Source organism: Columba livia, chromosome 3 (genome assembly GCF_036013475.1).
Source record: "Columba livia isolate bColLiv1 breed racing homer chromosome 3, bColLiv1.pat.W.v2, whole genome shotgun sequence".
NCBI lineage: Eukaryota > Metazoa > Chordata > Aves > Columbiformes > Columbidae > Columba > Columba livia.
In genome coordinates, this window is record NC_088604.1 from 463,956 (window position 1) to 486,110 (window position 22,155).

At 60.9% G+C, this 22,155-nt stretch overlaps 1 protein-coding gene across 2 annotated transcripts in view; it reads right to left on the reverse strand.

The window, feature by feature from the left end:
• RAB10 (RAB10, member RAS oncogene family) overlaps positions 1–15,414 on the reverse strand; it is a 43,795-nt gene extending 28,381 nt beyond the window's left edge. Inside the window, exon 1 of one of the 2 annotated variants that reach the window (XM_065055396.1) lies at positions 14,885–15,414. In XM_065055396.1, coding sequence (XP_064911468.1) covers positions 14,885–15,011 — 127 coding nt within the window. In that variant the 5' untranslated portion in view covers positions 15,012–15,414. Of the gene's footprint in view, positions 1–11,862; positions 11,885–14,884 lie in introns of those variants that run through there. The other variant, XM_065055397.1, reaches the window with a different exon arrangement.
• Between the last annotated feature and the right edge of the window lie 6,741 nt (positions 15,415–22,155).

Genomic DNA, 22,155 nt, shown 5'->3' on the forward strand with positions numbered 1-22,155 from the left:
TGCTGCACCTATATAGCAACTGCGACCTTCCACTGTTCTTGTCGTCTGCATTCACAAAATCAATCACCTTCAGAACCAGATCTCGAGATCTCTTCCGCTCCACGTTACTCCCCTGCAACACAGAGCTGCCCAGGATCTCGCCACCATGTGCTGGGGATCTGGAAACGGAACTCTTTGTAAGGCTTTTCCTTTTGAAAACAGAGCTCACGTCCGCACGCTCGGGCCCCAGCGGCCAGACGGCTGCGGGAAGAGAACAGCACCAACCCGTCAGGACCGCAGAGGCCGCTCCTCGAGCGGCGTTGTTCAGCTGTTCACCGGAGTGACGAGACGCGAAGTGCTGTCCATCCCCACAGCTGGAACGGAACAGCAGACCCACGGCCTCAGCAGGGGAGAGCGGCCCCGCCCCCACCCAGCTCAGGCACAGCGCAGGCCCCGGCACACACACAGCTTGGACGGCATTTCCAAACGATAGCGACAGCGATTAACTACAAATCTGACACGTATCTGAGTTCCAGCTCCCTTACTCCACCTACTGCACACATGCAAATAATGACCTGTGAAAGCTACTCGGGAGGTTGCTTTGCAAAGATGAGCAGAAAACAGCTTTCCTGTAAAGAGAAGATAGACAGGGAACTGCTGGAGAGAGTCCAGCGCAGCCACCAAGATGCTGGAGGGAGTGGAGCATCTCCCGTGGGAGGAAAGGCTGAGGGAGCTGGGGCTCTGGAGCTGGACAAGAGGAGACTGAGGGGGGACTCATTCCTGGGGATCAAGATGGAAAGGGGCAGTGTCAGGAGGATGGAGCCAGGCTCTGCTGGTGACAACCAGTGACAGGACAAGGGGCAATGGGTGCAAACTGGAACACAGGAGGTTCCACTGCAAGAGGAGAAGCAACTTGTTGGGGGTGAGGGTGGCAGAGCCTGGCCCAGGCTGCCCAGGGGGTTGTGGAGTCTCCTTCTGTGCAGACATTCCAACCCGCCTGGACACCTTCCTGTGTAACCTCATCTGGGTGTTCCTGCTCCATGGGGGGATTGCACTGGATGAGCTTTCCAGGGTCCTCCAACCCCTCACACTCTGGGGTTCTATGATTCCTCCAGAGGAAGGACCTCGGACACATGAGCTTAAAAACATCAATTAGAGGAGCCTGACTGGAGGTCTGCAGGGTAAGGTGGCTTAACAACCTAAGGCTGAACCTACAGGAGCTCAGAACAGCCCAGTTTTGAGTAACCTTTCCTTGAGAAGCACCACGGGCTGCTCAGCAGTCAGAGGGAGCGATGGCGGCACGGTTGTGATCTCTTGGCTCTGATTTGGGACGTGTTGGTGGCACGGTTCTGATCTCCTGGCTCTGATTTGGGACATGTTGGTGGCACGGTTCTGATCTCTCGGCTCTGATTTGGGACGTGTTGGTGGCACGGTTGTGATCTCTTGGCTCTGATTTGGGATGCATTGGTGGCACGGTTGTGATCTCCTGGCTCTGATTTGGGACGTGTTGGTGGCACGGTTGTGATCTCCTGGTTCTGATTTGGGACGCATTGGTGGCACGGTTGTGATCTCTTGGCTCTGATTTGGGATGCATTGGTGGCACGGTTCTGATCTCCTGGCTCTGATTTGGGATGTGTTGGTGGCACGGTTCTGATCTCCTGGCTCTGATTTGGGACGTGTTGGTGGCACGGTTCTGATCTCCTGGCTCTGATTTGGGACGTGTTGGTGGCACGGTTCTGATCTCCTGGCTCTGATTTGGGACGTGTTGGTGGCACGGTTCTGATCTCCTGGCTCTGATTTGGGACGTGTTGGTGGCACGGTTCTGATCTCTCGGCTGATTTGAACGCGTGCACTCTCCATATCTCCTGAACTTTGCCCAGACGCTGATAACTGGGACAAGGACCATTTCCCAATAGAAGGGGTGCAGACGCCAGGTTCTGGACACGGAGGGACAGTCACTTCCAGTGGGTAAGAACCCGGCACATGTCACTCCAGCACGAATCCAGCAGACGTGTTTAAAGCCCAGCTGCCATGAATTCGAGTGCAGCCAGTCCACCTGCCCCTCACGCCAGGGACACCAAACCCGAGGGCCCCGACAGTGACCAAGGCTCAGAGAGTTTCACCCTGGTGCAAGTCACCCGTCCGTACAACAGGGACAGCAGCCACTTCTCAGGCCAGAACCACTTTAAAACCTTCTCATCTTCCCTCCCCGGCTGCCTTCAGCTCATTTCTGAGCACTAGCGCAGCTCCTGTGTGGCGCAGTCCAAGCGCACGTGCCAGCACAGAAAGAGCCGAGGTGGCCCCGGAACCCAGCGGATCCAGGGCTGAGCGTCCCACGGGATCTCCCCATCTCTCCTCATCCATCCTCACCTTCCTCCCAGGGCAGGAGCTCCTGGAGTCACCTGAAACTGCCCTTAAATTCCATGTTAAAAAAGCCTCTGCTGGGAAAGCAAACGAAAGCTCGGCTGCGGCTCAGGCCTGCGAGACCACGCGGCTTCATCACAACCACTTACTGCTTCCACATACAAGAAACTTTATCGTCTTGTTATTCCAGCAGCTAAACCTTGCGCAAGGCTCCCACAAGCAAAACAAAGGAAAATGAACAAAGGAACTGTTTTAGCCATGTTTTATGCATACCAAGAGACAAGAGAGACAATAAGGTTTTTATTCGTAAGGTGGAAAGGGGGGGGAAATATAAATGAAGAAGCGAAGCTCTGCAAGGCCCAGTGCTCCGCGAGGGCCCACGTAACTCTGCCATGGCAGCTCCCGTCCGCCAGTGCACCCAGTGTACCCAGTGTACCCAGTGCACCCAGCGCCCCCAGGGAGCGGCAGCGCGGGAGCAGCTGCGCACACGAGCAGCACCAGCCGCCTCCCCCGGGAACCCCTGGCTGGGAAAGCCCTCAGCTCCCATCCCAAATCACACGGTGGGGCAGTCTGGCCTCCAGAAAGCTGCCAGGCCCACACAAACTCACAACTCCAACTCTGCTTTCAGCCACCAAGGACGTGCGCTAAGTACGTTCAATTACAGCGGGCTGAATCCGTGCTCATGCAAGTCTAAGCCTACCTATGCTGTGTTGGTTAGCTAGAAAATAAATACGGTATGTGAATCTGCTTTCACATAAACTGCTTCTATTTATGAATGAGAAAATCTGTCACCATCTGCTGTACCAGTAATTTTGCCCTCAAATCACATAAAAAATAAAATTCAAGGTAACAATTACCCTGGCTGATTTAGACTCAGCGGATTGATGAGACAGATAACACATGAAGGAAGGGAAGTACCTTCACTGAGGAGAGAAGCAGCTCTGCCGCAGAGGCGGGTTCTGTGTCACTGAGAAGGTTCAGCCGGTCAATCCCATGTAACCTGCCAGAGCTCCGGAAGAGCCGGCAGCTCTTGCCTTCCCCGCCACTCACCCAGCCGGCAATTGCCACCCCGATCACCACCCCTCGCTGCCGAACCGCCCCGGGCAGCGGGGCCGGAGCAGCGCGGGGCCTGCAGCGCAGGACGCCTGCTGGAACACACGCTGGGCTGCCCCGAATCGCACCAAACCTGCCACGGGCACCGCACCAGGATCCCCTTGGCTAACAGCAACTCGCCGCTCCTTCCCAAACAGATGTTTGCACACTGCAGTCACTATCAATACCCAAGAAATTAAAGCTTTCAATGCTTTATGTGCCTGACAGCAGGTCTGGAGTTCCGCAGCCCCTGCAGCTCCACGGGGGCCGGGTGGTTGCTGCACACCGACATTTGGATGCTTTCTCTGGTCAAACACCCCACCAGCAAGCGCACGTGCCTGTGACTGCTTATTGCTGGAGAACCAAGTTTCTTTCATTATCAACAGAAAATATTACCATTGTCTACGAAAGGGCCCCAGGACAAGCCAGCCAGAGCACGGTGCGGCCGCAGGCGGAGCTTGGCCACCACCAACACACCAGCACCACGCGCCAGAGGCATCGCGCCCCGACGAGCGCTGGAGATCCGCAGGACCCGGCCCCGGCGCTGTCAGATTTCAATCCAGAACCGCTGCTTACGGACATGGCCTTTACCTCCTACCCAGGCTCCAGAGAACAGCCTTGGGTCTAGAGTTAAAACACTGCACCTTCAACCCCGAAGCTCCTCTGCTTGCACCACAACCCCATCTCATTGAACTGAAGCACTTGCCATATGATTTAGGGTATTTTTTGGTTTCCAAATATCCACTATCCAATCCCTAACTTTCAGAAAAAGCTTTAATCAATGACCTTTCGGCAAACACAGGACTTCCCAGAGTCAAAGCAGGGCAGCAGGTCCTCGGCTTTGGTTTAAACCAGGCTCTAGGAACCTGTAAGGAAACGTCCCCAGCTGGAGCTGCATGGCACAGCGTGACCGCGCAGGTTCCTGCAGCTCCCTGTCTCAGAGCTCACGGATTACCCCACCGGCTGGGCCCACCCAGCCCTCAGCTCCCCGCTGAGAAGACGAACGGCACCGTTCTCAAGCCAATAAGCAGGAAAAAAGGTAGGAAAAACCCACACAGGCCTATTGCTACACTATTGCCCGGAAGCACCACATTTATTGCAAGTTTCATCAGGTTTTTTAGCTGTTACCGATACTGCAACACTCAAAATGACCTCATAGAGAGAGCCTGAGAAACAAGAATTACACAGCTTTGAAAGGGTGGAAAAACTGGAAGAACGTCACCCGACACGCCCAGAATCAGGTCATTGTTACCCCAAAACACTGGCCTCTCCCAGGGCAGCGCTGCAGCCGCAAGGCTCCTTTGGATCCTTCCGTTTGCTGCCCGCGGTGACAAGGCTGGTGACAACTTGTCGGGCAGAAGAGCCTCGTGCCAGCACCAGCTCTCGGCTCCGGGAAGGGCTCCATGGCACCAGACGATGAGAACAGAAAGGGCAGGGCAACCACGGGGACTCCCAGAGTCACCGTGTCCAGTGCTGGGCTCCCCGGGGCAGGGACCAGGAGTCACTGCAGAGAGCCCAGGGAGGGACACGGAGATGCTGAGGGGTCTGGAGCATCTTTGTGCTGAGGAGACTGAGAGAGCTGGGGCTGCTGAGTGGAGAAGAGAAGCTGAGAGGGATGTGATCAATGATCAACAGCTCAGGGTGGGTGTCAGGATGGACCAGACTCTGTTCAGTGGTGCCCAACGCCAGGGTGAGGGGCACCGGGCACACACTGAAACACAGGAGGCTCCATGTGAACATGAGCAGACACTTGTTTGCTGGGAGGTGCCAGAGCCTGGCCCAGGCTGCCCAGAGCGGGTGTGGAGTCTCCTGCTCTGAGACATTCAAACCCCCTGGACCCACCTGTGTGATCTGCTCTGGTGACCCCGCGGGATCTGCTCTGGTGACCCCGCGTGATCTGCTCTGGTGACCCCGCGGGATCTGCTCTGGTGACCCCGCGGGATCTGCTCTGGTGACCCCGCGGGATCTGCTCTGGTGACCCCGCGGGATCTGCTCTGGTGACCCCGCGGGATCTGCTCTGGTGACCCCGCGGGATCTGCTCTGGTGACCCCGCGGGATCTGCTCTGGTGACCCCGCGGGATCTGCTCTGGTGACCCCGCGGGATCTGCTCTGGTGACCCCGCGGGATCTGCTCTGGTGACCCCGCGGGATCTGCTCGGTGACCATTTGTGATCTGCTCGGTGACCCCGCGGGATCTGCTCTGGTGACCCCGCGGGATCTGCTCTGGTGACCCCGCGGGATCTGCTCTGGTGACCCTGTGTGATCTGCTCTAGTGACCCCGCGGGATCTGCTCTAGTGACCCTGTGTGATCTGCTCTGTGACCCCGCGGGAGCAGGTGGGGCTGGGGATCTACAGAGAGCCCAGCCCAGCCAGGCTGGGGCTGTGATTCAGTTCTCTTGGAACAAACCCATGTCCCTTAGCGCTGAAGGAGCCAGGAGCGGTGGCACAGCCAGCTCTCCTGCTCCAGCTCCTCGTGTCCCACATCTGTCCTGTGACAAAGCACCTGGCTATGACTGAATGAGACTATGTCAGAAAACGTCAGCAAGTTTTACACAGCAAGAAATGAGGTTAAAGAAAAGCTCTGCCACCAGCTGGACCTGCAGCACCGCTGGGTTGCAGGGTGAGAAACCACACTGCCGGCAGCAACCCGAGCGTGGGGCGCCTGCTCGGAGCCCGGCAGCCGCGCCGAGCCCCGCAGAAGGGAGAGGAACCTGGACGCGCTCGGAGCAACGCCTCGCGGCCGCCCTGCCGGCAACACCTCGCGGCCGCCCTGCCGGCAACACCTCGCGCGGCCGCCCTGCCGGCAACACCTCGCGCGGCCGCCCTGCCGGCAGCACCTCGCGCGGCCGCCCTGCCGGCAGCACCTCGCGCGGCCGCCCTGCCGGCTGATCCTCCTGCCCCTGGAGAAGCATCTTTGTCAGAAGCTCTTTAAAAGCTGCTGGCCATTTCCCAGTGCTCTGCAGACCCGGAGGAGTCACCCAGCAGGAACCTCTCCGGACCGCAGTGTTTCCAATGGCCAGCAGCAGCTCTGCGCCCACCGGGAACGGGGCCCCCAGCCCAGCTCCTGTGCTGCTCGGGGCCGCCAGTGCGCCCAGGCGGGTGCTGGAGCACCGAGCGTGGCCTGCACACGCAGCAGGGCCATCCTCCTCAGCTTGCTGGGGACAGCAGTCCCATCGAGCCTGCATTTCCAGTCACTGATCACCTCTGGCACCGTTCTTCCCAAAACCCAGGTGGAATTTTCCCTGCTGTGACTCCTGTCCGCTGCTTCTTGCTCCCAGCAGCCCCTCGGCAAACGCCCAGGACCCAACGTGGCCAGTCGCCTCCTCCTGGCTCTCCGGCACGCGGGGACACCAGCCCTGTGGCGCGGGGACACCAGGACCGAGCAGACACCAGCAGTGGAGTTTGTGGCCCTCCCTCCACCAGCATTTCACCAGTTCTGCTCACTGCAGTAGGAATAAGCAGCACCAGGTTTCACAGAGAACTCACACGTCTGGCCGCAGACACCGACGTCAAGCACAAAACCCGAAGGACCAGCCAGTACCTATCTTTGGTTTTGCCAGAAACTTGAGTAGCTAAAAAGAAAGTTTGGTTGTTTACTGCCAAGATCAAACCACTACGTCGAGATGAAAGCATTGCAAAGCATGCTTCGTGAAACAGAAGCGTTGGTGGGATTAATTCACCCAGCAATTGGACAGCTGTACTTCAGACACACGTCTCTGCATCCTCTAAAGCGACAGGCGCACGTACTGCTGGGGATGCAGGTCCTGACTTTCCCTCAGGCCAGTCCCGAGCCCAGCCGGCCCACGCTGGCTCTGCCTCCCCGAGCAGCGCTGCAGGAGACCCGGCTCAGGGGACGGGGCGGGAGGCTGCAGGCAATCAACAGCGCTGCCTGAGGAGCTGGAAACACCTCGGGACTGCTACCAACAGTGTCAACTTCTAATTACCGACCTTCAGACGTTTACTATAGAGCATCGAAGAATCACAGGGTGGGAGGGCCCCTCCCAGCCCCCCAGTCCCCTGCCATGACAGGGACATCTGCACCAGCTCAGGGTGCTCAGAGCCCGTCCAGCCCGGCCTGGGATGTCTCAGGGATGGTTCAGCCACCACCTCTCTGGGTGCCCGGCCAGGCTCTCACCACCCTCAGCACAGGAGATGTGCAACGGTAAAGCAGATGAAGTGCAGACAAGCGAGGCGCGTCAGGGAAGGCAGGGAGGGGGTGCTGGGGTGCACGGGCAACATCCCATGGTTGGGAGGGCAGACAGATGACGCTCAGCACATCGACAGGTCACACATCAACAGGTTAATTCATGCGCGTGAAGTTAATAACTGAACTAAAATGTAAAATCACCTTTACTTTAGAAGACTAAAATGGTGGTAAGATCAAGTTAAGACATAATCATCTCAGACTGCAGAACAAGTTTTTATCCAGGACCAGGTGCACACTGTTCAGTCGATGTTGCCATGAAACAGGCACACGAGTTTGATCTCAGAAGCCACTGATGAGACAACTTGACGAGATCAGCTTTAATGAACCTTTCGATAGCTGCATAAATCAAAGGGCGGACAAGGAAGTGGTAGCACACCCCGACCTAAACTAAACAAACACCTGGAGGTATCACAGTACCACCCATCTTCACAACCACGTTTGAGGGTTCTGACACTCAGATCTCGGGCCAAGACGGCCGCCCACCGGGCCAGCGCTGCTCCAGCCCCGCGGGGCTGCGGTACCGAGGGAACGCCCAGCACGCCACACCGTGCTACCGGCAAGGGGCCGTCTGCTGTGCTCCCAGCAGCCCGCAGCCGCCCCGGCGCAGGATGCGAGAGCTAACCACCGGCGCAAACAGGAGCGAACTCCGCTTTGAAACGCACCCTGGCCAAAAAGGCTGCACAGCACGGGCGGCAGTGTCGCTATCCCGTGCTCAACGGCAGCGGAGCGAGCAGACAGGCCTCTCGCAGGGAGCAGTGAGTCACGTTTTGGAAATGCAAGACACAAGTGGGTATTGCTCCAGGTTACACAGCATAGAACAGTCACAATCCCAGTGGGGAAGAAAGCCTCAAGTTGTTCTAGCTACAAAGAGAACAAAAACACGCAGAGACTTCTAGTCAAACCCACACAGAAGAGAAAAGCCCACGCAGCCAAGTCGTACCGAAACACTACACAGTCAAGAAAACTTGCACAGCAGCTCCGCTCTCCTTCCCGCTTCCCGCGGGCCACACAGGGAATTCCCACAGCGCCGGGAATTCCACCAGCCTGTGCTTCAGGAGGCGTTTCCGAAGTGCCTGACTTAGCCCTCGCCAGGGACACGCGCAGTCAGCTGGAACCCTTTCCATTGTCACCAGGAGGTCCCGCAGCGCAGCGGGCAGCGCCGCCGCCGGGGATCCTGCTCTGCCAACCCGCACCAACGCGCGCAGGGAGCGGGCGAACCCGCACACAGCACCACCGCACCGCGGGCAGCGGCTGCGGAGCACAGGCTTAAAAACCCCTTCCATTTAGGGTATTTTCTTTCTATCTATCTCCTGATGAAGCTCTATCAGCAGACTCTCAACTGATTCTCTAATTCAATATCAATATTGTTATTAAGGGTAGAAAAGATTAAGCATTTTCTCAGGAAAAGGAGAGGGGAATAACAGCTTTTCTTTCTAAAGAGGTAAAACAAGAACTCGAGAGGAAACGCCTTCTCTGCGCCCCACAGTCGTGCTCATCACTCAACAAGGCTCCAGAGGACAGCCCTTGGCTTCAAAACGAAGGTTGCGCCCCTGTCTGAGCAAGTTTTCTACCCACATCAACCAGCATTTCATTTGGTCTTGTGAAACTCAAGCGCAGAGCAGGGATTATTCAGACAGCCTGTCACAAGAAGCTGCAAACCGAACCCGAAACACGCTTTGTCCCAGAGAACGTCACCGACGTCACCCGCTCTTTATCTTTGACACCTACAGCTGAAGCGGCAGCTCAATGTCCTCCTGGACACGGCGCTGGCTTAACCGGAGCAGCTGACCTCCACACGCTGCGTCCCGTTCCTCTGCATCTGGAACCTCCACACGCTGCACCCCGTTCCTCTGCATCTGGAACCTCCACACGCTGCACCCCGTTCCTCTGCATCTGGAACCTCCGCACGCTGCATCCCGTTCCTCTGCGTCTGGAACCTCCACACGCTGCATCCCGTTCCTCTGCGTCTGGAACCTCCACACGCTGCATCCCGTTCCTCTGCGTCTGGAACCTCCACACGCTGCATCCCGTTCCTCTGCGTCTGGAACCTCCGCACGCTGCATCCCGTTCCTCTGCGTCTGCAACCTCCGCACGCTCCATCCCGTTCCTCTGCGTCTGGAACCTCCGCACGCTGCATCCCGTTCCTCTGCGTCTGGAACCTCCGCACGCTGCATCCCGTTCCTCTGCGTCTGGAACCTCCACACGCTCCGTCCCGTTCCTCTGCGTCTGGAACCTCCGCACGCTGCATCCCGTTCCTCTGCGTCTGGAACCTCCACACGCTGCATCCCGTTCCTCTGCGTCTGGAACCTCCGCACGCTCCGTCCCGTTCCTCTGCGTCTGGAACCTCCGCACGCTCCATCCCGTTCCTCTGCGTCTGGAACCTCCGCACGCTGCGTCCCGTTCCTCTGTGTCTGGAACCTCCGCACGCTGCATCCCGTTCCTCTGTGTCTGGAACCTCCGCACGCTGCATCCCGTTCCTCTGTGTCTGGAACCTCCGCACGCTGCATCCCGTTCCTCTGCGTCTGGAACCTCCGCACGCTGCATCCCGTTCCTCTGCGTCTGGAACCTCCGCACGCTCCGTCCCGTTCCTCTGCGTCTGGAACCTCCGCACGCTCCATCCCGTTCCTCTGCGTCTGGAACCTCCGCACGCTGCACCCCGTTCCTCTGTGTCTGGAACCTCCGCACGCTGCATCCCGTTCCTCTGTGTCTGGAACCTCCGCACGCTGCATCCCGTTCCTCTGCATCTGGAACCTCCGCACGCTCCGTCCCGTTCCTCTGCGTCTGGAACCTCCGCACGCTGCGTCCCGTTCCTCTGCGTCTGGAACCTCCGCACGCTGCGTCCCGTTCCTCTGCGTCTGGAACCTCCGCACGCCGCATCCCGTTCCTCTGCGTCTGGAACCTCCGCACGCTGCATCCCGTTCCTCTGCGTCTGGAACCTCCGCACGCTCCGTCCCGTTCCCCTCCGTGTCTCCGACCTCCGCACGCTCCGTCCTGCTCTCCTCTGCGTCTCTGGGTCGTATTAACACGTTGAGGTCCCAGCTGCCTCGTGGTGTCAGTGGAACACAAATAGCCCGCGAGTGCGAGGGCAGACGAGCAGGAGCAGCCGGGTACACGTCCCGCGCTGCCGGGATGTGCCTGCGTAAGGATTTCAGCAGCGTTCTCGCCCCTGCCAACTGGCGTCACCCTGAGGCAGCGACAGCAGCAGCCCCGTGCAGGGCTTGTTTCACCTGGGGCAGGGAAGAGGGAACGCCAGGCACCGGCGCCGCTGCCAAGCGCTTTGTGTCGTGGAACTGCAGCTCTGACAGTGAATTTTCACGAGTGTCACCTACCCCCGTGTTCCCATGTCCCCGGATGCCCTGCGCACGCTGCCAGTGCAGGTTTTTATGGTGACATAAGAAGTCAGATCAGGGAGCGGATCCCGCTCAGCTGCTGAGAAATAGCTCTGTTAAAGAAATGAGCGTCGCGCGGGGGCGGCCGCGGCCGAGCCGCCCCGGGCACCGCGCAGCCCACGCCAGGCGCCCGCTGCTCCGCCAGCGCGAGGACAGCGAGGAACACGCGAGCCGGTGCTTCCACCTGCTCTGTCATACTCTCTTGGGGACCCCAGAACTTGCGTCTTCCAACTCCGTTATAACCACCACACAGCTAAAAGCATTTTCACAATTCAAAACAGAACTGCCCCTGGTTTGTTTTCCTACGCTTGGCAAAGATTTTCTCCATTCTCTGTCTGGGACTCCTTCCTTTCAAATACCAATTTATCACAACCATGGGCAAACAAGTCCTCACAAGATGCACAAATGAAAGTTATATTTATGGTTATTGATACCTGAAGACTTTTTTTTTTAATTTACTGCTTAAATATTGCAATATGCAAAGATTGCACAGCAAGGGCTTTACCACTCCAAATCACCCTAAGGAAGGCCAAAGAAATAAACTTAAAAAAAAAATGACAAAATCCTTAGGTTTTTTCTCCCAAAGTAGTTTTCACACACCTTTGCATTTCAGACACCACAGTTTTGGCATCAAGAGCTTGCCGTGTTCAGAATAAAGCACAGGGTGACCCAGCCCCCCACCACCCTGCTTGTTCTCCCGTCCCTGGATTGCGGAGCTGCCGCCAGAAGCAGAAACACCCAACACAGCCGTGTCCGTGGGGCAGTGAGGAGCAGGAGAGCCTGACCCACCAGCACACGCTCTGTTCTGCAGTGCTCCATCACAGGTACTCACACCGCATGGACCAGGAGAGCCTGACCCACCAGCACACGCTCCATCCCTCCGCACCCGCCAGAGCTCCTCACACCGCATGGGAAAACATTCTGCAGGTGACTCATCTCCATTTGCATTTACTCAGTCAAGCAATGGCAATTACGTGCATGAGTTCGGTTTGGATGTTCCAGCTGTGCGCCGGACAGCCGTGTCCGAACAGGCCCCGTCCCGCCGGGCCCGGGCAGCCAGCGCAGGCGGCACCTGCGTCGCTCCCCGCCGTTCACTTCAGGCTGTCAGCAGCGCGACACGGTGAGTGCCAGCAAACCAATTACTACAGAACAGTCAGACCTCAGGTGCGCGCTGACTGGCAGCTACTTACACTAACGTTTTTAATATTCAAAATCAAGCGAACCTGCTGTTGGCACAAGTGGACTGAAGAGCTCTTACAAACACAAATGGTCTGTGATAGACTAAGTCTTCCATCACTTATTCCCTTTCTACCTGAGAGCAGCACCGCGGCGTGAGGCCGAGGCCCCTGCTCTCCAGGGAGGTTACAATGACTTAGGGATTCTTGCAGAAGAGCCGTCTGGATTATTTATAGCACCTCTGGACAGGGTCAGGAAACCACCCACACGTCCAGCTCACTGCACCCAAAGGCTTCCCTCGTTTTCACAGGAGACATTTGACTGAAGCGACCCAAAGCCAAAGGTTCCAGACAGTACACCGAGCTGCAGGTGCAGCGCGTTCCTTCCAAACCGCCCCGTGGACCATGCTTCGGCGGCCCCTAAAGCGTGCAGAGATGAAAGCGGATACAAATGACTAATGTAAAGTTGAAATGCATTATTATCGTACCTTCACTGACACATGCAGACAAGCCTCTGGTTTTACAGAATCAAACCCCTTCCCACCACTCGTATTTTCCATGCAGGGGCCAGCTCCGACGTTCTTTGAGGCCAGAAAGCCTGACCCAGCCCCTGCCCCCAGCCCGCGGCACCGCCACACGTTCTACAGGCCTGAGTGTGCCAGGTTCTTGGTGGAGCTCGGTGCAAACACCAAAGCATGAATCAGAGCTGACAAGCTACCAAGGGTTTGGTTTTTGTTTAACGTAAGGAGAGGCCCAGCCAACAGGCCAGCCACCCTCCACGCCGCTGCCTGCGCACGGAAGTGCTTGGGAAATTGTATTTCCTGGTCGCTACAGGTCGAAGGGCGGGCGTGGAGGTCTCCCGAGGCCCCGCTCTCCCTGCCGCGGACCCAGCGCCGCTCACGGCGGCCGCGGCGGGACCCCCGCGCAGCTACGGGGGCCGAGGGACCCGCGGGAGCGGCAGAGCGCAGATTTTCAGGCAGACTGGTTATTCGGTCACTTGCTTGTAACAACGCCGAGAACAGCTACGTGGACAGGCGCTTCGCGGCAGTTCAAGGTTTTCCTCTCATGTACGGGCCACTTTTTTAAGGCATTACTGCAGAGTTTGCCCTTCGACTGCCGCCCTCCCGCCGGGCTTCCTCAGCCACCCGTTGCTCACAGGAGGAAGGAGAACACACAGCTGAGCCACCTTTGCGCAGCTAAGCGCCTGGAATTCAGCACCACCCCGAAAATCTGTTTGCACCGAGTTCCACTGCAAGGGTGCGAGTCTGACACAGCAGCTACTCACCAAGCCGTGGTCTAGACTATTAGTTCCAAGTTTCAGAAATGAACTCGTTGGCTCTCTGCTGTACGTGTGCCCCAGACTGGTCTATATTGGTCTGAGTGCTCGGAGTCGCTGCTAAACCTGGCGTTACTCTGCTTCAACACTCCACACTCCGCAGGGTTCCACCAAGAGCTCACACTGACTGCTAAAAATCCCCGAGCGCTAGAGGCGCAGATGCTCCGGAGCGAGAGCCACCCCATATCCGCTGACTCCCTAGCTGAGGCATCGACTATTTTTAACTTGGAGAATTGAAATAAACCTTCCCAGCGAGCGCAGAAAGCAACAAACGCCATGTGATCCGGGCGAGGATCTGCCAAGCAGCGCAGAACTGCCCGAGGGCCGTGGCGGCAGAGGCACAGCCTTCCAGCCAGGCATGCGGAGCGAGGGACGGGATCAAGCGGCCGCCACCCGCACCCCCAAACGGCCCCGCAGGACCCTCACCTGGGGCCCAAAGAGCTTTTATGCAACAGCTGCGTCTCGACGCTTTGCTGACCCCAACTAGTTTTTCGCCCTTCCAGTTACCCAAGGCTTGCTCAAGTGCATCTTTTTACGTCTTATAGTCTCAGCTGCAACTTTTAGGGTGACATTTCGACACCGCTGAGGAAGCACACAGGGCGTACTTGCACCTAGCACTAGGATTTACACCCATGCTGTGTTCTGCAGCCTCAGTGAACAGCTGTGCGGCCGATCATTTAAGGGGTTTCTATCAAGCACAACAAGCCAGACCCAGTGCAATCCCCCGCCCGGTTCTCCTTTGTTCCAGGTGTGCGGTAGGTGCGCACACGTTGTACCGGCGGGCACTGCCCGCGGGAGCAGGGCGCGCATCCCCCAAATCAGCCACCAAGGAGGTCGGGAGCTGCTGACCTGAACTCTGCACCTGCAAAACAAGACGGCGCGCAGGAGAGCGGCCAAACGCGCTCACAAACCCGGGGAGAAAGGACGGGGGCTGCGGGGGAGCCGCACCGCGCAGGCCGGGCAGGGGAACAGCGAGCGGGGCCGATGGGGCAAGGCCCGCGCTGCCGGGGGCCCCGGGCGCGCAGGGGCGGGCGGGCCGGCGTCACCGGGCAATGGGCCCGCAGCGGCTGCCGGGGCGAGGGCCCGCGGGGCGGCAACGGCAGCGCCCACGGCGCGGGGCGGAGCGCCCGGTGATGGAAGGGGCCAGGTGGGCCCCGTGCTGGCACCGGGCGCGGGACGAGCTGCCGGGGAGGACGCGGAGGGTCACCCGGGGCCGGTCACCCGGGGCCACCGCGGCAGAGGCAGCGCGGGCACAACGAGCCCGCCCGGCCCCGGGCCCGGCACGGCGGGGGTCCCGCGGGAGCCGGGGGGAGGGCGGGGCAGGCGGGGCGCGCAGCACTGACCGATGGTGGAGATGAAGGTGGTGTTGAAGGCATCGTCGGAGAAGCGGAAGAGCACGCAGGTCTTGCCGACCCCCGAGTCCCCGATGAGCAGCAGCTTGAACAGCAGGTCGTAGGTTTTCTTCGCCATGGGGAGGCGCGGCCGCCGCCCGCTGCGGGCCCCGGCCCGGCCCCGCCGCCCTGGCTGCCCGGGGGCTCCCGCCGCGGCCCCGCCCGCTCACCGGCCGGCAGCACCGGCCGCGCCGCCCGCGAAGGCGGCGAAGGAGGAGGAAGGGGGGCCCACAAAATGGCCTCCTGCCGCGGGGCGGCCTCGGCGCCTGGCGCGCTCCCCGCGCCGCCACAGCCCGCTGCTCGTCACGGGGAGGCGGCGGCGCCCGCGCTCATAACCCCGCGGCGCGGCGCGGCTCGGTGCGCTCGGCTCGGCTCGGCCCGGTGCGCTCGGCCCGGCCCGCTGGGTGCGCTCCGCTCGCTCCGGCCCCGGGCGCGGCGGCTCCGCTCCGGCTGCGCGCGCCGCTCGCTCACCGCGCAGGCCTCCGCCCGGGGGCGCGCACGCGCCCGTGACGGCAGCGGCGCTGGGGGAGGGGAGGGGCGGGGGGCGCGCGCGCCCGCGGCTCGCCGCAGCGCCCCGGCGTGGTGACGTCACCCGCGGCCGCGCGCCGGGGCGGGGTCCGAGGGGGCCGTGGCCCCGCCCTCCCACCCGCCGCCGGAAGTCCCTCGGGGACGCCGGGCTCCTATTGGCTGCGCCCGCTTGCCAGTCTCGGCTCCTCCCGGGGTGACGTCACCGGAGCAGGGCGCGAGCGCGACCGTCGTCGGGGGGCGGGGCGGGGCGGGGCGGGGCGGGGCGGGGCGGGGCGGGGCGGGGCGCCCCCTGGCGGCGGGCGGGGAGCGCCGGGTCGCCCGGGCGGAGCGGCCGCCGCAGCCCCGGGAGGCGGGGACAGCCCCGCGCGGACCGGCCCGGGGCCGGGGAGACAGCGCCCGCCCTGGGACCCGCCCGGCAGCTCCCGGAGCCGCTTCCTGTGCGGAGGCACCGGGCAGAGACACAGAGACAGACAGACACGGGGACAGACAGACGCAGGGACAGACACAGGGACAGACACAGGGACAGACAGACACGGGGACAGACAGACACGGGGACAGACACAGGGACAGACAGACACGGGGACAGACAGACACGGGGACAGACACAGGGACAGACACAGGGACAGACAGACACGGGGACAGACACAGGGACAGACAGACACGGGGACAGACAGACATAGGGACAGACACAGGGACAGACAGACACAGGGACAGACACAGGGACAGACACAGGGACAGACAGACACAGGGACAGACACAGGGACAGACCGACATGGGGACAGACACAGGGACAGACACAGGGACAGACAGACACAGGGACAGACACAGGGACAGACAGACACAGGGACAGACAGACACAGGGACAGACACAGGGACAGACAGACACAGGGACAGACACAGGGACAGACACAGGGACAGACAGACACAGGGACAGACAGACACAGGGACAGACACAGGGACAGACAGACATAGGGACAGACACAGGGACAGACAGACACAGGGACAGACAGACACAGGGACAGACACAGGGACAGACACAGGGACAGACAGACACAGGGACAGACAGACACAGGGACAGACACAGGGACAGACACAGGGACAGACAGACACGGGGACAGACACAGGGACAGACAGACATAGGGACAGACAGACACAGGGACAGACACAGGGACAGACACAGGGACAGACAGACACAGGGACAGACACAGGGACAGACAGACATAGGGACAGACAGATACAGGGACAGATACAGGGACAGACACAGGGACAGACAGACACAGGGACAGATACAGGGACAGACAGACACAGGGACAGACAGACACAGGGACAGACATAGGGACAGACACAGGGACAGACAGACACAGGGACAGACAGACACGGGGACAGACACAGGGACAGACAGACATAGGGACAGACAGACACAGGGACAGACACAGGGACAGACAGACACGGGGACAGACACAGGGACAGACAGACATAGGGACAGACAGACACAGGGACAGACACAGGGACAGACAGACATAGGGACAGACAGACACAGGGACAGACACAGGGACAGACAGACATAGGGACAGACAGACACGGGGACAGACACAGGGACAGACCGACACAGGGACAGACAGACACGGGGACAGACACAGGGACAGACACAGGGACAGACAGACACGGGGACAGACACAGGGACAGACAGACACGGGGACAGACAGACATAGGGACAGACACAGGGACAGACAGACACAGGGACAGACACAGGGACAGACACAGGGACAGACAGACACAGGGACAGACACAGGGACAGACCGACACAGGGACAGACACAGGGACAGACACAGGGACAGACACAGGGACAGACAGACACGGGGAGAGACAGACACAGGGACAGACACAGGGACAGACAGACATAGGGACAGACACAGGGACAGACAGACACAGGGACAGACACAGGGACAGACAGACATAGGGACAGACAGACACAGGGACAGACACAGGGACAGACAGACACAGGGACAGACACAGGGACAGACACAGGGACAGACACAGGGACAGACAGACACAGGGACAGACAGACACAGGGACAGACACAGGGACAGACACAGGGACAGACACAGGGACAGACAGACACGGGGAGAGACAGACACAGGGACAGACACAGGGACAGACAGACATAGGGACAGACACAGGGACAGACAGACACAGGGACAGACACAGGGACAGACAGACATAGGGACAGACAGACACAGGGACAGACACAGGGACAGACAGACACAGGGACAGACACAGGGACAGACACAGGGACAGACACAGGGACAGACAGACACAGGGACAGACAGACACAGGGACAGACACAGGGACAGACAGACATAGGGACAGACAGACACAGGGACAGACACAGGGACAGACAGACATAGGGACAGACAGACACGGGGACAGACACAGGGACAGACAGACACGGGGACAGACACAGGGACAGACAGACACAGGGACAGATAGACACAGGGACAGACACAGGGACAGACAGACAGAGGGACAGACAGACACAGGGACAGATACAGGGACAGACACAGGGACAGACAGACACAGGGACAGACAGACACGGGGAGAGACAGACACAGGGACAGACAGACACGGGGAGAGACAGACACAGGGACAGACACAGGGACAGACAGACACGGGGACAGACACAGGGACAGGGGCAGCCCCGGGCAGCCCTACCAGGAGCGGGGCACAAACCGGGCAAACGAGAGGAAACGGCCTCAAGTTGCTCCAGGGGAGGTTGAGGTTGGATCTGGGAACAATTTCTTCCCCAAAGGGCTGTGGGGCATTGAACAGGCTGCCCAGGGCAGTGCTGGAGTCACCAGCCCTGGAGGGCTGGACAGACGGACAGGAGGTTCTCAGGACACGGGGCAGTGCTGGGGGGGTGATGGATGGACTCGATGATCTTGAGAGGCTTTTCCAATCCGGTTCTGTGATCCTGGGACACCCGTGGGCTGGGGGTGACGGGGACTTGGCCGCCGCAGGACCTGGTGCCCCCGCACTCGCTGTGGTGGGGACGGCCCGGGCGCCGCTCTGGGTCACTCCGGTGGGAGGGACAGGGACGGTCGTCCCGGCGGGAATGGGGACAATTCCAGGTGGCAGGGACGGTGGTCCCGGCGGGAATGGGGACAATTCTGGGTGGCAGGGACAGTTGTCCCGGCGGGAATGGGGACAATTCCAGGTGGCAGGGACGGTCGCTCCGGGTGGCTCCCACTGCCAAAGCTGCAGAGTCACTGCTGGAGCCGATCCAGGGCCCGTCGGCGGGGCTGCTGGAGACCCGGGCGCCTCAACGCGTATTTTGTGTTATACGTGCTTTCCTCCGCACTGTGGTTTCCCGGCCCTGCCGGCCGCCCGGCTCCCTGCGGGCTGCTCCCCGCGGGGCGCACCCCGTCCCCAGGAGCCTCGAGCTCTCGCGGCGGGTGCTCTCTGGTGCTGACGCAGCAGATCGGGCAGGAGCTGGTGGCTTCACAAAGAGGGTTTATTTTTAGCGCTTTGCTGTGGCAGTTTAAGGGCACCGTACAGAGCGCTTCCTGCCCGGCGCCGAGCAGACATGGAGGAAAACGCCCGTGTCCGTGGAATCCGCCCCGATACCCACTGGGCAGCCGCGGGCGGCGCTCCCAGCGGCCCCAGAGGTTTATCCGCAGCAGCAGCGCGTCACTGAGTGTTGGCACCGACGTTCGCAATAACCTCTTGTCCCGCAGGGTTTGTTAGTGCGGTTCAAAGGCGTTCCTCTTTCGGGATCACAGGGCGGGGGCAGTACACAGCCTGGCACATCCCCCTGCAAACGGGGCAGTGACTTCTGTCTGATGCCCAAGAGTGGCTCCGACAGTAAGTGTTACCCCAGAGGGAACCGATGGCACGGGAGACACCCCCAAGGACAGGGGCGCCCTTGCTCTCGGTGGGTCCCACTCACACCGTCACTGCAGGGACGGGAGATTTGGGGTGTCCGGCGAGAGGTGGGACGATTCTCACAGCTCCCCCTTTCACATCCTCCCGAGGATCTTCCGTCCCGCTCTCAGGGGCTCTGATCCGGCACGGCGAGGGGTAATTACGGAGCCAGGAGGTGCGGGGTGGAGGGGCAGGCCGGCACTCAGAGCCGCGGCGGTTGCGACACCGCGGATCCGTGTCCTCGGAGCTGGCCGTGGGAGGGGACCGTGAGTCACCCGCACGTTGGGCAACAGTGTTTGAGTTCGGGGAGGTTTGCTGGAGGACAGCGGAGACGCGCCAGCCTGGCTGCTTCTCCAAAGCCTCCCACCAAGCCGGGCCCAGCCCATGGCAAGCGCAGGGGCAGAGACCAGTGCCAGCCCGCAGCAGCACCGCGCCGCCGGCGAGGCGCTCTGTTAGCTGCAGCTCCTCCCCAGCCACAGGGACAGGGCTGCGCGGCCACGGGCACGGCTCGGGCCGGCTGGAAGGGCTCTGGTGCCACCGTTCAGTGTGCCCAGGGGCCAAGAGGCCACAGCATTGTGGCTGGTCCCAGCACTGGTGTGGCCAGCAGGCCCAGGGCAGTGACCGTCCCTGTGCTGGGACCTGGGGAGGCCAAACCGCCAATCCTGGGGCAGTTCTGGGCCCCTCACGCCAAGAAAGGCCTTGAGGTGCTGGAGCGAGTGGAGAGAAGGGACCGGAGCTGGTGAGGGGCTGGAGCACAAGTGTGATGGAGCGGCTGAGGGACCTGGGGGTTCAGCTGGAGAACAGGAGCTGAGGGGAGACCTTCTGATCTCTGAACTGCCTGAAAGGAGCTTGGAGCCAGGGGGGTCGGGCTCTGGTCCCAGCCCCGGCCGCCCGCCCCGGCTCTGCCAACGCACAGGGCTTGGCAGGTTCTTCACGGAAAGGGCCGTTGGTGGTGGAGTTGCCATCGCTGGAGGGGTTCAAAAGGCGCATAGACGAGGTTCTTAGGGACATGGGTTAGTGCCAGAGTTAGCTCAGGGTTGGACTTGCTGATCCTGAGGGTCCCTTCCAACCAAAATGTTTCTATGATTCCACGTGCTGGCAGCGGCTCCCTCCCCAGCTTTAATGCCTGAGGGCTCGATTTTCCCGTGTCGCTCCCCCAGGACAGCCACCCGCTCCGAGAGCTCCAGCCGCTCCGTCTGCAGCCCAAGGCTCCCGTGGCCGGCCGCAGCGTCGCTGGCCGGTGCCGGGTTGCGGCCCCACGCTGCCGGCGCGGCGCGGCGCGGGGAAGAAGCTCGGCATTGTTGCCGGCGGTGCTTTGTGGAGCCAGTCGCCGCCTTGTTTTTCCAGGGTTCGCGCTGGGGAGCGGAGCAGCGGCTGAATAAGGGGCAGGGAAGCGGCGATGGCCGGCTCACCGCCACCGCTCGGGCCACCCTGACCCCGGGAAGTGGCCGAGCCGGGGTGTCCCCGGGCAGAGGGGCAGCGCTGCCCCAGCTCCTTGTTTTGTGCGGAGCAGCCTGAGGATGCAGAACGAAAGGTCCCCGGAAGAGCGTTAAGGATCCACCAGTGGTGACCTACAGAGGGAGGTGAAGCGTTAGTCCCTGGATGCTGCGAAGGGCCCCCCACCGTGCACCAGGGATTTATCCTGCTCAGAGCAGGGTCTGGAGGGGTCTCGGGTGCGTGGGAACACCCCGGTGTGTTTGCGGAGCGCCGTGGGGCCAGAGCTCTGCCTGCTCCCGTCACACCTCGCCAGCAGGTACTAAACCCTTCAGTCTGCGAGCAGCGATGTTGGTGTAGCCGCCTTACGGACGTTGCTCACGCCACGTCTGCCGAAGGCGCGGATCTGAGATCGAAGCCTGGCGCCTGCCCCGCTCTCAGCCCCCACAGGACATGGGGACAGTGGGGCTGTGGGACCTCTCCTCGAGGCCTGAGGACCACGGCCAAGGGCCACCGGGCACATGTGGTCTCCGGGCGCAGCCCCCGCGCCGGGCAGGGCTGCAGCTCCTTCCAGCCCTCGCGAGCGTGGCCACTGACCAGCAAGGCGGCACAGGACACCCCGAGCCAGCAGCTCCGCCGCCCGCACGTTCGTCCTCGGGGGCCGTTGGGGGGTCTGCTCCTCCGGGCAGCCCCACGGGCGGCAGCACGGGCAGCGCTTTGCAGGAGCCTCTGTTCCTCGCCTCCCGCTGCTGAGGAGGTGCAGCTCGGTGCTACCGGCTGCTGCAAGGTCTGGGGGTTATTTGGAACACGGGCAGTTTCCTGTAATGACCCGTGGGAAGGTGCTGGAGCTCTGTCCCCCAGCTGGTCCCGGACTGCCGCTGTCTAATTATAGAGGAGTCAGCTGCCGGCAAACTGATCCATCCTAAATCCAGGCTTAGTACGAGCTGTGCTTGCCCCCCCGGCTCCCCTGGCTTGCGACATGGGGTGGGTCTGCGGGAAGGGCGAAGGGCAGGGGGCAGCGGGAGGCTGCGGCCCGAGCTGCTGCCCTGGCTGGGGACAGCGTCACGCAGGGACATTTGCTCTTGTCCTACCACTTGCTACTTGGGAGAACAGAGCAGCACAGCACCATTGAGCCCCAGCACCATTTTTCCGCTGGCAGCCGGGGCAGGAGGGTTTTGGCAGCCGGGGGAGCCCCAGTTGCACCCACAACTTAGGCAGAGCGGTGGCAGGGCTGGCGGTGGCAGTGAGCTGTGCTGAATGTCACCAGGCCTGGGGATGGGGGACCACGGGGATGGTGAGCAGGAGGAGGGGGAGGCCAAGCACCATCAGCCCATTCTGCA